The sequence below is a fragment of the Anabrus simplex genome, chromosome 6, assembly GCF_040414725.1.
Source record: "Anabrus simplex isolate iqAnaSimp1 chromosome 6, ASM4041472v1, whole genome shotgun sequence".
Lineage (NCBI taxonomy): Eukaryota > Metazoa > Arthropoda > Insecta > Orthoptera > Tettigoniidae > Anabrus > Anabrus simplex.
In genome coordinates, this window is record NC_090270.1 from 324,594,214 (window position 1) to 324,615,949 (window position 21,736).

General features: G+C 38.4%; 1 protein-coding gene across 1 annotated transcript in view; it reads right to left on the bottom strand.

Moving 5' to 3' along the window:
- Positions 1-13,094: 13,094 nt before the first annotated feature.
- Cht7 (chitinase 7) overlaps positions 13,095-21,736 on the bottom strand; it is a 340,104-nt gene continuing 331,462 nt past the window's right edge. Inside the window, exons 15-16 of the mRNA XM_067150566.2 lie at positions 20,056-20,257; positions 13,095-17,165 (exon numbers count right to left, since the gene is read on the bottom strand). Of these exons, the coding sequence (XP_067006667.2) occupies positions 16,945-17,165; positions 20,056-20,257 (423 nt within the window). The 3' untranslated portion in view covers positions 13,095-16,944. The remainder of the gene's footprint in view (positions 17,166-20,055; positions 20,258-21,736) is intronic.

Below are 21,736 nucleotides of genomic sequence, written 5' to 3' on the forward strand. Positions count from 1 at the left end.
TCATCAGCAAATTGCAATGTACGTGCATAAGGAGTTACTAAGAAAAAAAGCAAAGTCACCTCTGTACAGGCCATGAAGGCCCTTGGAGGAGTGGAAGGTAAAGGCTTCCACCATTGTTAACCACGCCACGTGATGAGGTAGAGTGGTTAGCTCTACGCCCGGCCGCCTTTGCCCCCAGGAATTAACCTGGTACTCATTTTTGGTGTAGGCTGAGTGAACCTCAGGGCCATAAGCACCTCCGGAAGTGGAAATGACGTTTCTTAAATTTTACAACTTCCTGACGGGGATTCGAACCCACGTCCTTCCGGGTGAACAGAGCACACCTTTACCGCCTCGGCCAGGCAGCCCCTATAAGGAGTTACTACCTGTTCCAAATCACTTGTATATAAAGTAAATAGTATGCCGCTTAATATATCCCCCTGTGGAAGCCCAAAATTGACCTTTTGTGCATAACAATTAAGTCGAAAATGTTTCAAATTGAATGTGCGATTTATTTTTAAATTTATGAATAAGGGATAGTGGGAAGTTTAACTTTTGTAATTTTTGAAGCAGAATGTGAAGGTCAACATTATCGTATGCTCGCTTGACATCGAGAAAAACTCCTATAGTATCTTGTTTTCGGCACCGTGCTAATAAGAGGTCCGTTAAAAAATATTTAATGCATCAGTGGTACTTCTTCCCTTTATGAAAGTGAATTGACATTTCAGTAAATCATTATAATACTCTAGATGCCATATTAATCTGCGGAGAAGGATGCTTTGAAAGGTTTTACGTAGACATGACCCTAGCATTATACCTCTGTAATTTTGAGGGTGTAAGGGATCCGTGCCTGGTTCATGTATTGGAATAATGTCAAAAATATTCCAGTCTGATGGTATTACTGCATCTGTTAAAATCTTATTATACCAGTTAAGAATGATGGATTTAGCCTTAATTGGTAGGGAGCTGAGCATCTTCTAAGTTATGAAATCTGGTCCTGGGGATGTAGTTTTTTTTAAGAAGTGCAGCTTCTAATTCCTGATGTGTAATTGGATTTATCAAGGTTTGATATTTAGTAAGGGGTTGTGTACAAGTTAATAAGTATTCAGGTTGAACAAAATCAGGTATTAGATTGCAGTAGAATTGATATAATTGAGGAGGAGGTTGGGCAATAGGTTGGGGTGTACACCGAGAGTTACTAAGGGAGTGAATTTTGGCCCATATGGTTTTGCTGGATGTAGTACTAATTATACTCTCTACGAAGGACTTCCATGCGGCCCGACATTTATTGTTGAGTAGAAATGTCATTTTTGCACAGATTCATTTATATTGCATATAGTTAGCGTGAAATGCTTCCATAAACTTTTCAACAGATTTCTCCGTCGTCTAATCCAGACCTCACATTCGTTATCCCACCAACGAATGGTGTATGTCGGATTATGTTTGGTTGGAGTTTTGTAAATAATTGGATGATAGATTTCAAGATACAATTTTATACATTGTAAAAGTGAATCATATTCTGCGGATGTCAATTTAACAGTATGACTGTAATAATCCTGAATGAATTGCATAAAAAGATCGTAATCAATATTATGCAAATTGCGTATAGGTATCTTAAGAGGCGTTTTACTGGAGAGAGGCTTGTGATTGGACCATGTAACGGGAATGGGAAATGATCACTACCATGAAGATCCTTAATAGTTTGTCAAGACAATTTATGCGCTATATCCGTGGTACATATAGTAAGATCCACCACACTCAGAGCGTTTGAAGGGGCTGTTAACTGTGTGGGTGACCCATCATTAAGGATGGTGAGGTTGGCTTTAAGAGAAGAGTTTAATATATGCGTTCCTTTGGAGCTATTGCTATTGCTTTCCCAGGTTGTATGATGGCCATTGAAATCTCCAAATATAATATTATGATTTGCACCAGTAAATTGACATCAAAGAAAAGTACAATAAGTTCCACCTTTTCAATACATTATATTATGTGACAGTTTTACGTTACAGTTAAACCTTCACATTTTTAAACCAGTAAATTGGGTAAAAATATTGAACCAGTGATGGTAGGAACCATTTATGTCGGAAGGACAGTAAAAGTTAGAAAGGATAATATCATTTATTTGTATGCGTTGGAAGTATGTGCCTGATATAGCCTGTTCCGATTGTATAAGATTATAGGGTATGTAATTCTTAATTAATGTTGCAATTCTGCTATATCCTGGACCATCTAATCATTCAATATTATATCCTTTGATGATAAATTTTAAAAAATTAGGAAGCCATCTTTCTTGTAATAAGATTATATGAGGTTGGAATTCGTTAATGAGTAAGATTAGCTCATGTCGTTTGTTCACCACACTCCTACACTTCCATTAAAGTATCTGCATGCTTAGTATCTAAAATGGGGAGGATTTTGTCATGTATCAGCTTTAATAAGTGCCTCCATAGTTCCATCAGATTTACAAAGTCGTTGTGAATCTCTTTTCACAAATCTTTAACTGGGGGTGTTTGTGATGTGGAAGAGGTTTTCCCCTGATCATTTTTGCAAGCAATATTAGTAGGTACTGCCGGTGTAGTAGTATGGGTGGTCAGAGTTAGTGTAGCTAGCGATTGTTCCATTGGTGGGGTGCGTATTATGTTGAGATAGGACTCTCTATCATAGCCCGGATGTGGGTTTGGGCAATTCTCCCTGTGTACATACGTAGTGATTTTGCGTTTATGCGGATTGAAATTGCCAGGTCTGGTTACCAGGGTTTCAGTTAAGGACGGAAAATAATGGGGTAGAATGGTCGGATTATAGGTGGATGGGTGCAGTCTATTTTTGGCTTCTTCAAAAGAAAGGTTTTCAAATTACTTCTTAATAACCATTTGTTGTTGATGTAAAGCACATCAAGAGGATCCTACCTGGTGATTTTGATTACGGTGGAGGCATGTGACAAGCATTTGTTGACAATCTTTCATTATGTGATTATTACCACATTGGTCACAACGAGGTATTTTCGCCTGACAGTTAGGAGCTGTATGCCCGTAACACTGACAATTTTTGCAAATAATAGGATTAAAGATGAAGACTTGAACATCTAAGATGATGTTAAAAATAGAAATCTGCTGTGGGAGAGTTTGAGTTTCAAATGTGATCTTCACAGTTCCAGTCGGAACATACTCAAATGAGTTGACGTTAGATTTCCTTCTATTAAGGCGCTGGACACTTATAACCGGCACCAGTGAATCTATAAATTGCTTAATTTCATCTTCAGATAAAGTCAAATCTACTCCCCTTACTAGACCGACCCTGTATACATTGCAGGAAGGTATATAAGCTGTTAGGTTTATCTCACTGAGAATGGGGTGTCACATAAAATTATTAGCAGCGTCAGCTATGAAACAAGTTAACTGGATCCGATTTTTCCCTTTTCTGTGAACAGCTTTGATGCCCGGAATTTTCCGCTCATAAAAGGGCCTACCCAAGGTCATTGAGTGTAAGTTTCCCACATTTTTGTTGGCATTTGCTTTGACAAACACAAGGTAGGGGCCCATATGATTGGTGGAATCTTACTCCTGGGAGTCTGTTGTGAATTATTATTCAGTTCATCCCCAGGTGGTGGGTTGTCAGACTGCTGAATGGGGGTGCTTGGTGTTTGTGTTGGGTTAGGAAGACTACCCACTCGAGAATCAATAGAGTCATATCAACTATACCATCAACCAATAAATTGTCACCCACTAGGAGGTTCGGACTACGGTTAGTTCCTCATCCCCCATAGTCAAATGCCATTGTAAATGAATTACATTAAATTCACTGTAGAACTCAGAATATAGCACACGATATTTAACACTAAGTCACTATGCTACTAAGGTAGCAACTTGCACACACTATGAACAATAACACTCGTCTGCGTTGTGAACGACTGCACTCGGTGAGAGCTTGAACACGACTGAAGATTAGATGTGCCACAACCTTCAGTGCAATGCGGTAAAGCAGTTTGACATTCTGTGCGAAGTCCATGCATTTCATTATTCCCTTCATGGGACTTTAGTGGAATCCAGAGCTAATCAACTGTTTCATGCTGCACTATCACCAGACATAAGACTTCAGGTTTGAGTGCCTTTCAAACATCGAGGGTCGACAACCGCCTTGGGATGACGTGGTGCCATGGTGAGGGGAAGGAGTTCAGCGACATGGGACGACGCCGATGCTGAGGGATGACGACCGACACTGACACCGAGGGACGACGCCTTCTCTACATCTTTCTGGACATTCAAACTCCAACCATTCATCTGTAAAGGTGATATGATTTATCTATTTTTCTTGAATAAACTGCAAGATCTACTTAAGAAGAATTATTGCACTACCCTTCTCTCTCCAACTCTCTGAGCATGGACCGTACACGCTCTGGTGTCAATCCATGTTCTCCACTAAGCTAAAGTACGGGCGTTCCTGTTACGGTATAAAACATGAAACCTTACAATATCAATTAATTTTTAATTTATATAAATTTTAGCTGATGTTCCTAAGTAAAATTACAGGGTGTATGACTGCATGGTTTGGATTCACATAGCTGCCAGCTTGCATTCGGGAGATAGTGGGTTCGAACCCCACTGTCGGCAGCCCTGAAGATGGTTTTCTGTGGTTTAACATTTTCACACCAGGTGAATGGTGGGGCTGTAGCTTAATTAAGGCCATGGCTGCTTCCATCCCTCTACCACTATATAAAACTATGTAGACCAGTACAAAGTCTGTTTCAAGCTATGGTAAAAATGATACAAATAGAACTTTGCACACTTATATTGACATATGTTACCCTAATTTTAATTGTTTTCAAAATATGTATGTTGATAAACTGGCTTTTGTTTCAAAGTGCTGGATATTTAAAATAAACTTTAGTTAGAGAGAAAAGCAAGGGATGCTAACACACTGGATTCAATGCACTAGTTTTAAATACAAGTCTCCAAAATAAATAAAAATCTAGGTGTTCAAGGATTAGTATTTAACTAGGTACTAAATGATCATTTATGAAAAATGCGAACTATAATGTTCAGTAGAAATCAGTATCACATAAGTTTCTTAATTTTCTGTCAAAAACTGGTAAGAATCATGTTAGCATCAGTCAAACAGGAAAATAATGCTGAGTTAACATGACTGAAAAATTTGTTTAAAAAATATAGAAATAGAAACGTATTCCTGCTAAGCTCTCTGGATTAAGGAAAATACTCACTCTGAATGCATAAACATGATCTTTGTTAGGAGTATGAGTATAGCCTAAATAAAGCAAAACCCAAACCCCATGACACAACAGCCCCAAAGGGGCTTGGCTTACCAAGCGACCGCTACTCAACCTGAAGGCCTGCAGGTGTTGTGTGGTCGGCTTTCTACACCAAGGCCGCTGTCTCACCATCAGATAGCTTCTCAATTGTAAATACATAGGTTGAGTGGACCTTGAACCAGCTCTCAGATCCAGGTAAAAATCCCTTACCTGGCCGGTAATCATGTCCAGGACCTCTAGGCAAGAGGCAGGCATGTTCTACTTTCACCACAGGGCTGGCAGTTTGAGGTGCAGTTTTTTTCAGCTACGCCACCATAGAGATGAGCTGCATGTACCACCCCTCCTCCCATTCTTCTGGCAGTACTGGGAATTGAACCTTGGCCCCTGGGGATGTTGGCTAATAGTGGTAACAGTTATGCTATGGAAATGGATATAGTCTAAATACTTTTATTATTTGGTGAAAAAAATCTATTTTATTTTAAAAATAATATTTGTCCTATTTAGCCTCTGTAGCTCAGGCAGCAGTGCTGGCCTCTCACTGCTGGGATCTGTAGTTCAAATCCCAGTCACCCCATATGAGAATTTTGCTGGACAAAGCAGAGGCAAGACAGGTTTTTCTCTGGGTACTCTGGTTTTCCCTGTCATCTTTCATTCCAGCAATACTCTCCAGTATTATTTAATTTTATCTCTCAGTCGTTAATCATTGCCGCAGAGGGGTGTGATAGACTTCGGCAGCTGGCACAATTTGTATCCTTGTTGCTAGTTGGGGGCTTCATTCATTCCATTCCTGACTTGGTTGAAACTGGAAGCAGGCTGTGGATTTTCACTTTTTTTTTTCAATTTCCTGATTAAAATTTCTCTTGCCTAATTAATTATCCACAAATTGTAGATTTATTGTTAATTTTTTGTGGTTCTTAGAGTGCATTTCGATACTCATGTCCTAGTTCGCTAACAATGGACAACGGCTGAGTGGCCTAGTAAGTTTGTTCTGAGAGTCGGGATACCAGTTGCTATGGAATAGGAGAGGGCATATCAGACATATTCTGAGTAATGGCTCTCCTTTTGCCCAGGCAGCTGGGACTGTACAATCCACGGGTGATAAGTAACCCATTAGAGGGCTGATTCTCACTGGGACTATGTATAAGTAGGTTAGCATCTTGCTTCACAGAATGTTTACTGAGCATGTTCAAAACATTTCAAGCAAGTCTTGGACTTATGGGAGTCCCACTTCCATTTGACTGGGAGAGCGGGGAGGTCACCTTGGAAAAAACTTGGCAAATGAAATGGAATTCAATAGGGAGCTATAAATAATAATGGGGCTTGTAGAAGAAAGAAAGTAGAACTGGCTTAGTCAGCAAATAGGATGAATCTGTATGTGTTAGGCATTGATGGTATTTGGGTAAGGGCAGATAATGAGGAAGAGAGAGGAGACTATTGAGTGTTCGTAACAGGTGTTGAAAAGGAAGAACAGAGTGTGTGGTAGGTCTGTTCATCAGTAATACTATTCTATACAACATTGTTTCTGTTAGGCATGTAAATGAGCGAATGATGCGGGTAGATTTAGCAGTTGGAGGAATTAGGATGAAAATGGTCTCAGTCTGCTCACCATGTGAGTGTGCAGATGAGTATGAGGTTGACAAGTGTTATGAAACATTGAGTAACACCATAGACAGAGTCAACAGCAAGGAGAGGATGCTGCTGGATGATTTTAATATGAGAGTTGGAAACAGAGCTGAAGGATATGAAAAGGTAATGAGTAAATCTGGGGAAGATATGTAAGCTAATAGGAATGGAAATCATTTTCTGGACTTCTGTCCTTGTATGGAATTAGCAGTTTCAAATACATTCTTCAAGCATAAGGCTATTTAACACTACAAATGGGAGGATAGGGACTCCAGATCCATAATACAGTAGACTGTATCATAACCAATTTGAATTCAGAAAATCTGTTAGGAATGTGCCAATATTCCCAGGATTTTTTGATGATACAGAGCATTGTCTGATATGTAGTGAATTAGGTATCTCTATGCTTGCAATAAGGAAAGTGAAATGTGTTTGCAGATGAATATGGGTAGAAAATATCCAGGATGATGAAATTAGACAGAACTACGTGGATATGTTTAGTGAAAAGTTCCAAAGAATAGACAGTAAGGTGGTTCAGGATACAGAAATCGGATGGGTGGCTTACAGGGATGCAGTAGTAGAACAGCAAGGGAACTAGGAATAACTGTGTTTAAAGATGTAAAAAATTGATACCTTTGTAGAATGACGCAATTAGGGCAACTTATAAATGTAAGAGGAAGGCATATCAGAAATAGCTCTAGACGAGGACTGTTGCAGATAGAGTTGTACATAGATGAAAGAAACAAGGCAAAGCAAATAATTGTTCAATCCAAGAAACAAATAATTGTTCAATCCAAAAAGAAGTCAAGGGAAATTTTGGTAATAAACTGGAAAGAATCTCAGAAAGGGAGGAAAAAAGGAAATGAATAGTGTTTTGGGTAATTAAAGTGAACTCATAATAGATCGCAAGGAATCATTGGGCAGGTTGAAGAATATTTTGAAAGTCTTCTCTACATAAAAGGAAATCGCTCTGTTGGCATTAAAATGGCCAAGCTCATGAAGAGGAGGACACTGATGTCAGTGAAATTTTGCTTCAGGAAGTGGAAAGGATGGCATCGTAATAAAGCAGCAGGAATGGATGTAATTAGACCTGAATTGGTGAAATATAGTGGGAAGGCAGGGATGAAACGGCTTCTTAGAGTAATAAGATTAGCATGAAATGGTAGAAAGATACCTTCTGGTTGGGCAAAAAGAGTAACAAAACTTTAATTGTACCTGTCTGTAAGCAGGGGAACAGGAAGTATCGCAACAACTATAAAAGTATTTATTTGATCATTATAGCAGGTAGCAGGTAGGGACCCTCTTCGGAGGCAGCCCTACCCAGGGAGTGGCGCCCCTGTCTATGTGAGTCCCAGAGCACACTGACCCGGTGTGTAACATCTGGTATGGGTCCCAGCTCAGGGTTACGAGTGAAGACCTCAACGGCATCTACGGCAGAGAAGGTGGACTTCGGTACGGCGGAGATGGCGGAAGGGGCATACCCGTAGCATCTGTACTCCAGAGGAGCGGCTACGAAAGGCGTCTGTCTCCATGTTAGGGGTGGCCTAATTTTGAACCTGGCAGTAGGTATAAAATGCCTTTGGGTGTGGCGAGCCCATCGTAACAATAGCCTATATGGACAAAGCAGATATGGTGCCTCGGAAAAGGTTAGGGCGTCCCCTGCTAAAAGTGACGCGCAGCTCTTCAGGTGCTGGGGGAACTGTGAAAAATGGGCAACCAGCACCAAACTACATCAAAATTGCAACAGTTAATGTACTGACACTGACGGGAAAGACAGAAGAACTGATTGACTTCTTGATAGAAAAAGATATAGAAATACTTGGACTGTGCGAGACCAAGAAGAGGGGTACAGGGGAGATCCCTCTGAGAGAAGGATACAGGCTGTATTACAGCGGAGGACCTGAAGCAAAAAATGGAGTGGCCATCATACTTAGAAGAGAAATCCAAGAATATCTGGAATATACAAAGTATGTCAGCGATAGGATGATGATGATGAGACTCCAGTTTGAAAATAGCATGAAAGATCTATTTCAGTTGTATGCCCCACAAACTGGTTGCATAGATGAACATCTAGAGGACTTCTTAGAGGAAGTGGAGAGACAGATAGAAGATAAGGAAGTACTATTGATGGGAGATATAAATGCACAAGTTGGAATGGAAAGACAAGGAAAGGAAGATGTTGTAGGGCCCTTTGGATATGGAAATGTAAATCCAGAAGGCGAGTTGTTGGTGGATTTTTGCATGAGGAATCAAATGATTGTTGGAAACACCTGGTTTAGGAAGAAGAACAGTCAGAAAATTACAAGGTATGGTTGGGGAGACAGACGAACAAAGACCATGATTGATTATATAATCATAGAGAAAGAACACCGGAAGAACCTTGTAGATATAACAGCCATGCCTGAAGAAGCCTTTGGTGAAGATCATAGAGTTGTGATAGGAAAATTGAAAGTTGGAAAGATTGAAAAACCCCAATTAAGAAGAGAGAAAAGAATTAAAGTATGGAAGTTGAAGGAGAAAAGCATACAAGAAGAATTTCAAAGGGAAATAATACCCTTGGTACCCAGGACAGAGGTGGGGAATGTTGAAGAGGAATGGAAAATATTTAAGGAAGCACTGGTTGGATGTGCAGAAAAGGTGTGTGGTAGAACATCAGGAAATGTGAAAGACAAAGAAACCATCTGGTGGAATGATAGGGTAAAGATTAAAGTGAAGGAAAAGAAAATGGCATGGAAAGCATGAAAAACATCTAAGACTGAAGAAAGTAGAAGAAAATATGTGGAGGCAAAGAATTTGACCAAGAAAGTAGTGGAGGAAGAAAAGAGGAAAAGCTGGGCCTTATTCACACAGAAATTGAGAGATGATACGCAGGGCAGCAAGAAATTACTGCATGGTATCTTAAGAAACAAAAAGAAAGATCAAGTAAACACCAGATTTGTGAAGGATGAAGGTGGCATAATTTTAACAAAGCCAGAAGAAATAAGAAATAGATGGAGAGAGTATTTTCAGAAGCTGCTGAACATAAGAACGGATGACAGTCATTCAATGGACAACCAAGAAAGGCAATTAGTTGACGAAGAAATGGATAAAGAAATTACAATGAATGAAATTGAAATGGCAGTAAGAAAGATGAAGAACGGAAAAACTGCTGCAATAGATGAAATTTCAGTGGAGATGATAAAGGTAGCTGGAGCTGTAGGCCTGCAGTGGACATATCGGGTTCTCAGGAATATCTGGGAGAATAAGGAAGTCCCTGAGGATTGGCAAAAAGGAATAATCATCCCAATTTTCAAGAAAGGTGATAAGAAAGTTTTGAACAACTACAGGGGAATTACTCTAATATCCCACGTTGCTAAGATAATGGAAAGGATACTGGAAAGTAGAATAAGGTTGAGGGTTGAGAAGCAGATACAGGAAAATCAGTTTGGTTTCAGAAGTGGAAGGTCAACAATAGAGCCCATTTTCATTATGAGACAACTAATGGAAAAGCATTGGGAGTACGGGAATGATATGGTGATGACATTCATTGATATTGAAAAGGCATATGACAGTGTCCCTAGGACGAAAGTTTGGGACAGTCTGGTGCAAAAAGGAATTGGACAGGGATTAATAAAAATGATCATGGCATTGTATAAGGAATGTTGTAGTTGCGTGCAAACACAAGTTGGCAGGACAAGTTGGTTCAAAATAACTAGTGGGCTGAGACAGGGAAGTGTTCTATCACTAATCCTGTTTACAGTAGTAATGGATGACATCATGAGAACAGCAAAAGCAGCATATGGAGGAAGAGAAATGAACATGATGTTATTTGCAGATGATATTGTGATTTGGGGAGAAGATGACAGGAAGGTTCAAGAACAATTGAATGTGGTGAATGGGAAGATTGAAGAATGTGGATTGAAAATAAGTGTAGAAAAGAGTAAAACTCTTGTTATGACTAGAGGGGAGAAAGAAGGGAAAGGTCGGATTAGACTTGCAGACAAGCCCCTGGAAGTAGTGGAAACGTTTAAATACCTGGGGAGTGAATTAATGGAGAATGCTCGACTGGATGCTGAGATTAGTAAAAGGATTCAAGCTGGAAGTTGTTTCTATCATAGTGTAAGAAATATGTTATGGGACAAAGATGTGCCAATAGAAGCAAAGGATACTATGTACAAGATGTATTACGTACCCATAACAACTTACGGAGCAGAAACTTGGACAATGACAAAGAAGGATGAGAGTCGAATACAGGCAGCCGAAATAAAATTCTTGAGGAGTATGATGCAGAAGAGTAGACGAGACAAAATAAGGAATGAGAAAATCCGGGAAGAAATCGGAGTGGAAAAATGAATGATAGAATAGAGAAGAGCCGACTAAGATGGTTTGGGCACATAAAGCAAATGAGCGACGAAAGAATGCCAAAAAAGGTGATGGAAATGCAAATCCAAGGAAGGAGAGGCCGTGGACGACCACGATTGAGATGGAAGGATACCATCCAACGCAGCATTATAGAAAGAAACCTGGACTGGGACACAGTGTTGGAGGAGGAGTGGTGGAAAGACCGAAGAAAGTGGAGAGGAACCATATTTGCCCCTACCCGGCTACAGCTGGATAAAGGGAAATGATGATGATGATGATGATGATGACTAGGCAAGGTGTTGTTTACCGGCATTTTGGAAAGGAGGTTTTGATCAGTGGATGATAGCAAGTTGGATGAAACCAGACCACAGAGGGGCTGTCAGGATCAGATTTTCAGTATGCACCAGGTAATTAAAAAATCCTACATGAGAAATGGACAGTTATGCTTCTCTTTTGTAGATCTAGAGAAGGCATATGACAGATTACTGAGGTTAAAGATGTTAGCCATACTGGAGGATTATGGGATAAAGGGTAGATTATTAAAAGCAATCATAGTCATTTATGTTGACAGATGGCTGCAGTGAGAATTGATGGTAGAATGAGTTCTTGGTTCAAGGTACTTACAAGGGGCGCAGGGTTGGGGGTGCGCAGCTGTGAGCTTGCATTCAGGAGATAGTAGGTTTGATCGCCACTGTCGACGACCCTGGTTTCCCATTTTCACACCAGCTAAATACTGGGGCTACCATAGTTAAGGCCACAGCTGCTTCCTTCCCACTTTAGCCCTTTCCTATACCATCATCACCATAAGACCTATCTGTGTTGGTGCGACATAAAGCAACTTGCACTTACAAAGGTTAGCAAGCTGTAATCTTTCACCTTTGTTCTTCATAGTTTACATGATCATGTACTGAGAGGTAAAATGGCAGGGAGGGATTTAGCTAGGTGGAAATATAGTAAGCAGTTTGATGTACACTGAAGACTCAGTCTTAATGGCAGACTGTGCTGAAAGTCTGGAATCAGATATCTTGGAACTTGAAAATAGGAATGATATGAGAATTAGTCTTTTCAAGACTAAAATGACATTAGTAGGGAAGAAACCTAAGAGAACTGAATGTCAGGTTGGGAATAGAAAACTGATATGGATAGATGATTACAAGTATTTAGGATGTGTATTCTTCCAGGATGACAGTATAGTAAGTGATCAAGGTGCAGCAAAGCTAATACAGTGGCTTGCAGTTGCAGTCAATGGTATTCTGTAAGAAAGAAGTCAGCTCTCGGATGAAAGCATCTTTACATGGGTCTGTTTTCAGACCAACATTGCTCTATGGGAGTGAAAGCTGGGTGGACTCAGGATATGTTACTGGTACAAACAAGTGGGAACAATGGCATGAGTGTACTCAGAATGAGATAAAGGATAAGTTAGGAATGAACTCAACTGATGAAGCTGTAGGCATAAACCCACTTTGGTGGTGGGGTCATGTGAAACGAATGGAGGAGGGTAGGTTACCTAGGAGAATAATGGGGTCGGTCAGACAGGTTACAGTAAGAGAAATAGAGGGAGAATGAGATGACAATGGTTAGACTCAGTTTCTAAAGATAAGAGGTATCAGTATGGAACTATATGAGGCAATAGAACTAGTTAAAAATATTGGATTGTGGAGGTGTTTAGTAAATTCGCAGAGCCATGCAGACTGAATGCATAAAGCATAATGATCTACAACAAAGGTGTTTGTATGTAGATTTTGTATTAGTTGGACCTTACGTGTTTTGAATGGCTATAATATGAAATGTAGCCTCTGTTACAGTAGACGTTCAACAGGGCTTGGAATCTGGTTATAAATTATTGTACCACTGGTCAAGTGGAAGGCAGGTGAAGAAAAAACACAAGTTTTAAAATATATTTTATTTATATTTACAAGATTTGAATTATCTTCCGATACATAACGATTACAAACAATACCTATACATTTATCAATCAGTGATTGAATAATATAACCTGCTAACTTGTTTTTCCAAAGCTTCCATTAATCTCTTTCTTAATGAAAGCCAGCCTTGGAAATAACGCCATGGTCACTGTTTGTACTTAACCCTCAGATAAAACATTCCAACTCATATCTTTATACAACTAAACAGTCAGTCCCACAATCCTCAAATACCTAGTGTTTGGCTAAACTCCCTTTCCATGGAATAAAACCAGCTGTACTTTGTATTGGAATATCCACTGTATATCCTTACTGAGGATATAGGGAACATAGCCATTACATGCATAAATCTACAGGTAAACATTTCCTATCACTAGGTATTTAATAATTATGGGTGGAATATTTACTGAAAACAATATTCTGGCCTCTGATGATGTTCTTATCAAACTTAACTAATGTGTTCCTCTGTAGCAAATTCATGATATTGCTTCATGAAACATTACTCACATTCAATGATTTTATTTCATGTTGTTAAAAATTGAAATTTTTATAGGATATATATCATAATTTGAAAAGAACACAGTCATAGCGTTTGGACTCTTAAATAAGAGTGCAAATTATAAGATATTCAATAACGAACAGAAAATATTTATAATACGTTAAACAATCAGTGCAATTATATCTGCATAAAATTGCAGATATACAGCGTTTTCTGTCATAGAATCTTTCTCTCAGAGTTATTACATGCGTAGAGTTCTGTACAGCTTGACTAGCCATACAAGCATAACATTAATATAATAATGCTACTTAATTAAGTTTTGAATGTATTGCACAGTATTTCTTATTAGAGCTATTAAGAGTTTGAATATTTCCTTAGCTCAGCCCAACAAAACAAATATCATACCAGTACACTCAACTTGTTATCTTCATCCAACTTAGCCTAGCCCTAGTTGCTATTTACACATCAAAAATAGTTAGAACCCAGAGTTTTCAGTTTGGAATTTATCTAAAAATTTAAACATGAAACATTTTTGTATAAAACTTAAGAGAGTTATTCGATGTTTAGTTTATAGTTATGTAGGCTAATAATTAAATACTTATGAATGAAGTGAAAGAAAAATTTCTATAAAATGCTTGTTTCTGTATCAAGGATTAAGATATATGTAAGAGTTGAGCTGAGGTTAGGTTTATAGTAAAAAATTTAAAAGAAAACAATCATTGAAAATACTTTTGTACCAAATTTATGTCATTATTGGAGTGTAATTAAATATCTGGCATATTTCTTAATGTAATTAATTACTTTTCCAACTACTAAGGATATCAGAAACGAAATAAGAAAACATAAATAATAATGATTCAGTCGCTTTGATAGTTTAGTATGTAGGTACTAGAAAATAATTTCAACAATGCAATAAAAGCTTTCAACAACCTAGTCTACAGCAATCTTACCTTATGCAATACAAATTAACGATCATAAATATTGTAAGGCAAAGCGGGATCTTAGAAATCACAAGGTTGGGACAAGATCTGAGTGTGAGCTTTGGATTGGCCAATAGTTATCACTTCAACATCTCAGTGGTCCATTTCTCTCATAACACACTTCATAACATAACTTTTTAATAATTCTAATTGTAAAGACCTACCACTGTACCTCGTTTAATTGTAGTTGAGAATTTACTTCAAAAAACCTTGTTCAAGTACATATTTTTCAAGCCAAATGCATTTTAAAATAATGACTTAACAGTTATTGAACATTGCTGGACCTCAGGAAATAGCTTGAAATCAAGGTAAACATCATTTATGGGTAAATGATTTAGAGCGGTGATGATTGAAGGTATGGAATTATAGGGAAGGTCTGGGCTGATAAATAAACTGCAAAAGATGTTGTGACAACATTGAAATGCAAGTACAGACTTCTAAAATGGAGATGAAGTATTGTCTGTAGTTTGTGGCATGTTGTACTGTATACTAGGTTAATTTCTTTATTAACCATATGATAATGTGTCTGAAAATGAAACTGAATGTCAGCCAATTTCTGTGCTTTATGAAAAATTATTGATGAGAAACTTCTGTTGCTCAGGCGGCAGTTTCCTGGCCTCTCACCTCTGTGTTCCATGGTTCAAATTCTGGTCGTTCCATTTGAGATTTGTGCTGGACAGGTTTTTTTTGGGTAGGTACTCCAGGTTTCCCTGTCACCTTTCATTCCAGCTACACTCTTCAATATCATTTCAGTTCATCTGTCAGTCATTAATCATCGCCCCACAGGAGTGTGACAGGCTTCGACAGCTGGCACAATTCTTATCCTCGCTGCTAGATGCTAACTAGTTAGCTGCTAGATTCCATTCCTGACCCAGTCAAATCACAGGAGACATGCTGTGGATTCTTTTAATGAGAAAATATTGATGGAAGTCCAATATCAGATGTTTGCTCTTATGCTATAAAGTATTGAAAAGGAGAGTAATATAAATACTTTTTATTTGTAAAGCTATAAAAGAAGAATATGTAATGGTCACATAGGATATTATATCGCATATATATGAAAGGAATACTGCTCAGATGACTTACTAATAAGTTCTGAAATCTGCTTCTTAGTATGATTTGTTATATGTTTCTGGAATTAGTGAATTGTGACCTGATTGCAGAGGAGAATTAGAATAATGTGTGGAATAGGTGGGAAGTGTTGGGTATCAATTCATCATCTTGAAGATTGTTTATAGAAACCTCATAGTTTTCGTGCATTAAAAGTCACTAAAATCCCTGCTCAGTCAGTTGGCTGAGATGATTAAACACTGCACTTTCACCGGTGAAATTTCACTCAAATTTTGGTGTCTGTGTGCATTGGAGTTATAGGACTCTTCATTGTACTATTAGGTTAAATAATACTAGAAACTGTGTGAAGCCCGCTTGGTGGCCATGATCGTTAAGGTGTTGAAGTCTAAACAGTCTGACACCGTGGTTAGCTGGTTCGAGTCCTGTTGGTCGAAAAAAAATTTCACCATCAGAATGTTGGCTGGCACAGTGCGGGAGGTGGTGGTATACAATTTCTAATCACTAGATTGCGTGCCAAATTCCAAACCTCCCTGCTGTGCTCATATGGAGTGAGAGCATATGACACTGTTGAGGGTGATTAGTCCTTCAGATGGCGACGTTAAGCCTTGAGCAGACCCCTTGGTCCTATTCAACAGGAGTAGGCTATGTGCCGATACCTGTTTTAACCCTCTCCCTTCCTAGTATCATATATGACGTCATTCATTTCATCGCATTAACTCCTCTAATGAGGTTGACGTCAGGAAGGGCATCTGGTCATACAAACCTGCCACGACAGATTCATCTCACCTCATACCCGCCCCATAAAGAAGTGGAATAAGGGTTGGACAAACAAATAAACAATACTAGAAACTGTGTGAATTGAGTGATATCATAGCACTTTATAGTACAAGGGATCCAGTCTAACTCCATATTTTTTATGCTAATAATGAAGAACAAAATGAATTTATTGAATTATTGTCATTATATGTGATCTGTTACTGGGGCTTGCTTGTCACTTGAAGAATATTGAGATAAACTACCAGTGCACTGGTAAGGTACTACTACTGGCATTTCATCATATTTCAATTTCAGCCATTTGTGCACAGTACATTAAGGCTAATGTAGGCCTATTTCTTTTGGAATTCAAGATACTTGTTTTTTCTGCTCGTGACTTGTTGATCGCTTAGAAAGTAGTTCTGTAAAGCATTAATTTAATTATGCATTTGGCAGTAATAAATAAGGTAAAGAGGGTGATAATGGTAGGTCTTTACAGAATTATAATACTATTTATCTCCTCTTGGATGTAGGTGGAGCCTGTGTGTGGTGCATGCATCCCTCTACATTCTCAGGCCAGTCACAGACATTCTCGTTAGGGTTAAACACCAGGTTAGATGGGCATGGCATGTGGTGCTTACGCTCGCCTTCACACATGTAGTACATGGTGCAGTCTGCCTTATCAGGGTGGTAGGAAATGTGACCATCCTCTTCTTCACAAGATACAGATGTGGCTGAAACAGAATTCATAATATTTAATAGAGGGTTAGAGGAAGAGTACTTAATGGTATTACTGTTGAGGGCTCAGCCTAAAGGCTGGTTGGAACCTCCGCAGCTCTGCCATCAGCAGTCATAGAAGGCGAGAGCATCACTGAAAAGGTGAACTAGGAAAACTTTCTTTTTTTGTGCTAGGGGCTTTACGTCGCACCGACACAGATCGGTCTTATGGCAACGATGGGATAGGAAAGGCCTAGAAGTTGGAAGGAAGCGGCCGTGGCCTTAATTAAGGTACAGCCCCAGCATTTGCCTCGTGTGAAAATGGGAAACAACGCAAAACCATCTTCAGGGCTGCCGATAGTGGGATTCGAACCTACTATCTCCCGGATGCAAGTTCACAGCCACGCGCCTCTACGCGCACGGCCAACTCGCCCAGTAGGAAAACTAGGGGTGAAGTAGTTTCCTGTTGCTTTCCTCACTGAGCCAGAAGTTACTGTTACATTTCAGTCTGCCAAGCCCACTGAAATGCATGCACGAACCAACACTATGAGCAACAAGTTAACACCAATCATAAATAGGGACTGGCTGCATAAGCAATGGTATTACTAGCATCACTCATACCTCGCTCAATTTCATACTGTCAAAGTCAAGGATAAAATTGAGACAGTTCAATGAAAGTAACAAATTTGTTAGTCCACACCGAGGACATAGTACACTGTAAATACTATATCTAAGCAGCAAGGCATGAGTGATGTCAATAAGGTAAATTATCTCATTTATTCTAATATGATATTAACCTACATATTCTGTTTCTTCATTCATTTGTGGAATTATACTTACGTTTACAATTGCATTACATTTATTACCTTAGCTACAGTTTATGTACTTTACAGTCTGTTTGCCTCTCACAACGTACATTTTTATAGAGAATTAGGCTCAGTACCAATAAAATCATATCTGTACCTCATAATTAAATGGATCTACTGGTACTACTTCTTTTCTATCATGTTTCTATCTTTATTGGATTCATTTATCACTCTCAGTGTAGTGTTATTAATAATTTCATTGATAGTGGAGTTGCTTTAGTAGTTGTAATGTGATTAACTCATCTGCAGGTTTTATTCAAGATATTTAGTCCAACACTAGAAGGCTGTATATTTGCATGATACAAAAATAGAGATGCGTTTATTGCTCCACTGTTATGAAACATAATGCCTGTTAAAAAACAAAAGAAAATATTTGCAGATATAGAAGTTCATAGAAAACTCTTCATTTTCTCTCAGCTTGAGTTATAGGCAACTCAACACATTCCACAGATTGCACCTTTCAGGTACTTCCACCAAATGTCCATCTCTTGTTCTGTAGCCTGACAATTCCTATCCAGTTCTAATTTTATCACAGTCAGGCTCTTCATCTTGACTGGTAGATAACACAGGTGTTTATCACTTGCTGAAGATCTTTCCCAAGCCATCAGATTCAGATACTTCCAAGGAGTAAAGTCTTTGTATAGGTGAGGTCAACTGTCCATTAGCAATCTGCATCTTCACCACTTTTACCACACCATCTCAGCCAGAGACGATCTCCATGATCTGCCAAGAGACCAATCTGTATTCCTGGTATACTGCTGATGAGACGATGTCTCCAACTTGGCTAAGGTCTGTTTGTTTCTTTGCTTTGACTTGCTGTATCAGTTGCCCTAAGTACTCGCTTCGGAATCTATGCCATAAATCTCTCTGGAGTGATTGTCCTACCTCACTCTTTGGTTCAAACAATGGTGATCAACTTCATCACAGTCTGAAAAACTTGTTTCCTTTATTTCTTATGGAAATGATACAGAACTCAAAGAATCAGTTCTGAACCATTCTCAGAGATATAATAATTACAATACGTTATTAACGGTAACACCATTTTACACAACAATAGAAAAAATAAACAAAACAAAACACACTAAAAAGGACATGAATAAATTATTAATTCACAACCACATAAGGTAGTACTGGTATTTATCTTTTTGTATGCTAAATATGCCTTACCTAGTAGTCTTTCAGGTAACTCTTTATGAATTTTTATGACTCTCTCCCATCAGCCACCCCACCATGTTGTCACTGGGAGATTGAATCTCCATTAGTTTGAGGAATGCTATGTTTCATAATTATACCCCAATCGAGTGATTTGAGATTCTTCCAATCCATTTTCTGAGTTCAAATACTGGGGACATTGGGTAGAATTTTTAATAGGACCAGTGCATAGTGACTGGAAGGGCATCCAGCCCTTAACACTCAGCCAAAACCAAAACTGAGCTAAGGTGCTCATACAAATAATCGTACACCTCTGTCACAAACTGAATGAAAACCACTTAGTCTGGATCTCATCATCATCCTTAAAACAAACTTTTAGATTTAGAGCTGTAGCTTTCCTTGTGAATTAAGTTGCATTAGTGATGCCCGTTGATATCAATTTTGTCACGATAAATTCTGTATAATCAGGTAAGACTTTCCTTTCTTATGTATGAAACATGTTAGTAGTGATTGAAGAATTTGAGGGTTCAAAATTTGTTGCCTATGAATATCCATATCTTGATGATCATGGTATATCATCAATTTTCTTGGTTCTACATTCTTTGAATTTTGATGTAATTTGTTTCTTTGTCTGTATTCATGTTGATTTCATAGTTCTTCAAATGCTTGTAATTTCTTTTACAATTACTTTGATTATTTATTGTCTTTTATTTAATCCCATTCCTTACTCTCATTTTGCATTGATTTCTAAATATTACTGTTCTCTCCATTAGATTTGTACAGCACCCAATCCAGAAAAGTAAGAAAATTCAAAATTTGATAAATTAAACTTGAAGAATTTCTCAATTCGTCTCCTAGATACCAGTATGAAAGGAGTGTTAGTACTTACGATCTTTGGTTGTGTATGCACTTCCAGGGCCACGGCTCTCAAAGGGTCCATCGTATTCAAGCTTCACGGCATAACCTTCCAGTTCTTGCCTCATGGCATTCAGCAGAGGATACTTGCCAGAGCCGCAGGAACCATGGAAATCGTCCATATCTACTGACCAGATCATGATACCACCAAAGCCCATTTCCTTCAGCCAGCCCATCTGCAAAGTTAATAATGAGCTGATGTTAAAGACTGTTCACTATTGAATACTGGTAGGTACTTGACTTTTACAGTTGCATCAGAGAATAAAGAATAATTTCAATGAGTTGATGGCTATTGGGAAATGGTTGAAAGTGCTCCAATAGGGGTAATTTTTTCTGTCAATGGCAGTAGTGAAATTGACGTGTTTTCCTGTAATTTACGTAACTACACAATTGATATCAGCTAAGAATAATACAGAATATACATGCAAAAATGGTGTTTATGCTAGGGAAAACCATCACATTTATAATTCAAATGACGTTAGATACTTAGAAGTACTGTACTTGACAAGAAAATACACACAGCATAAGTGATGCTCCTTTTATGTTTGGTATACTTTGTCTTGTGGCAACCCATGGCTTTGGAAGTTATTCTAAATAAATAAATACTCTCAAATATTTTATCCAAATTTGAAAATTAAATCTAATTTTTTCTCCAAGGAAACACATATGAAAATACTGGAAATGATATAACAATTTCTGTACTATATTAGAGGGACACTCACAGCCATTTCCAAATAAAGATTGGAATCTTTTGAAATGTGGTGCTAGAGACATTTACTTAAAATACAGAGTGGTCAAAAATTACGTGAACTGGGTGTATGAGCTTGAGAGGGTTGAGCTGATAAATAATGTTTTTAAAAATTCATTATTTCACACTGTTGACATTTTATCACTTTCTGAAATTAGCTAATCAGATCATTTTGTTGGCAAATTCAAATGGGCACTGTTGCTAAATCTGTGACTTGAGAGCCATGCTGAGAAATCAGCATCAAACACAAACACACCATTTGTTTCAGCCAGTGTCCCTGTAGCGTACTTGCTTTGGCGCGACCCTGTCAGCTCAGAGGTCTATATTCAAAGACTTCCCGTAGCGAAGTTTTATTCTTCAACAGGTGTTCTCAAGCTGGTCCTAAACGACATACAGATTTAGCAATAGTGCCATGTGCCATGTAAAAACCATTTGAATTTTCCTGTGAAGTGATGTGATTGGATAACTTCAACAGTTAATAAAATAACAACAGTGTGAGATATTGAATGATTTCTTTCAAATGATTTATCAACATGACTAATCTTCTAGCGCTGATATTCTTGGTTTACATTGTTTCTGACCACCCTGTATAATGGGTTGGCAAATACATAACACTGAAGGGCTTTAACAACTACAAATACAACAAGAGGTCAAGCAGACCATCAAAAGGAAAAAATGGAGTTCTTTGGTCACATGATGAGGAACAATAAGTAACAACTACTTTAAATTATCGTACAAGGTAAAATTGAAGGGAAGAAGAGGCCATGGTCAAAGATGAATATCTTGGATAAAGAACCTGTGTGACTGGTATCGAATCACTTCTTCTACATTGTTCCAAGCTGCAGAGAATAAATGCAAATCACCCTGATGGTAGCCAAAATGTGATGTGTGTACGGCATAACAATAA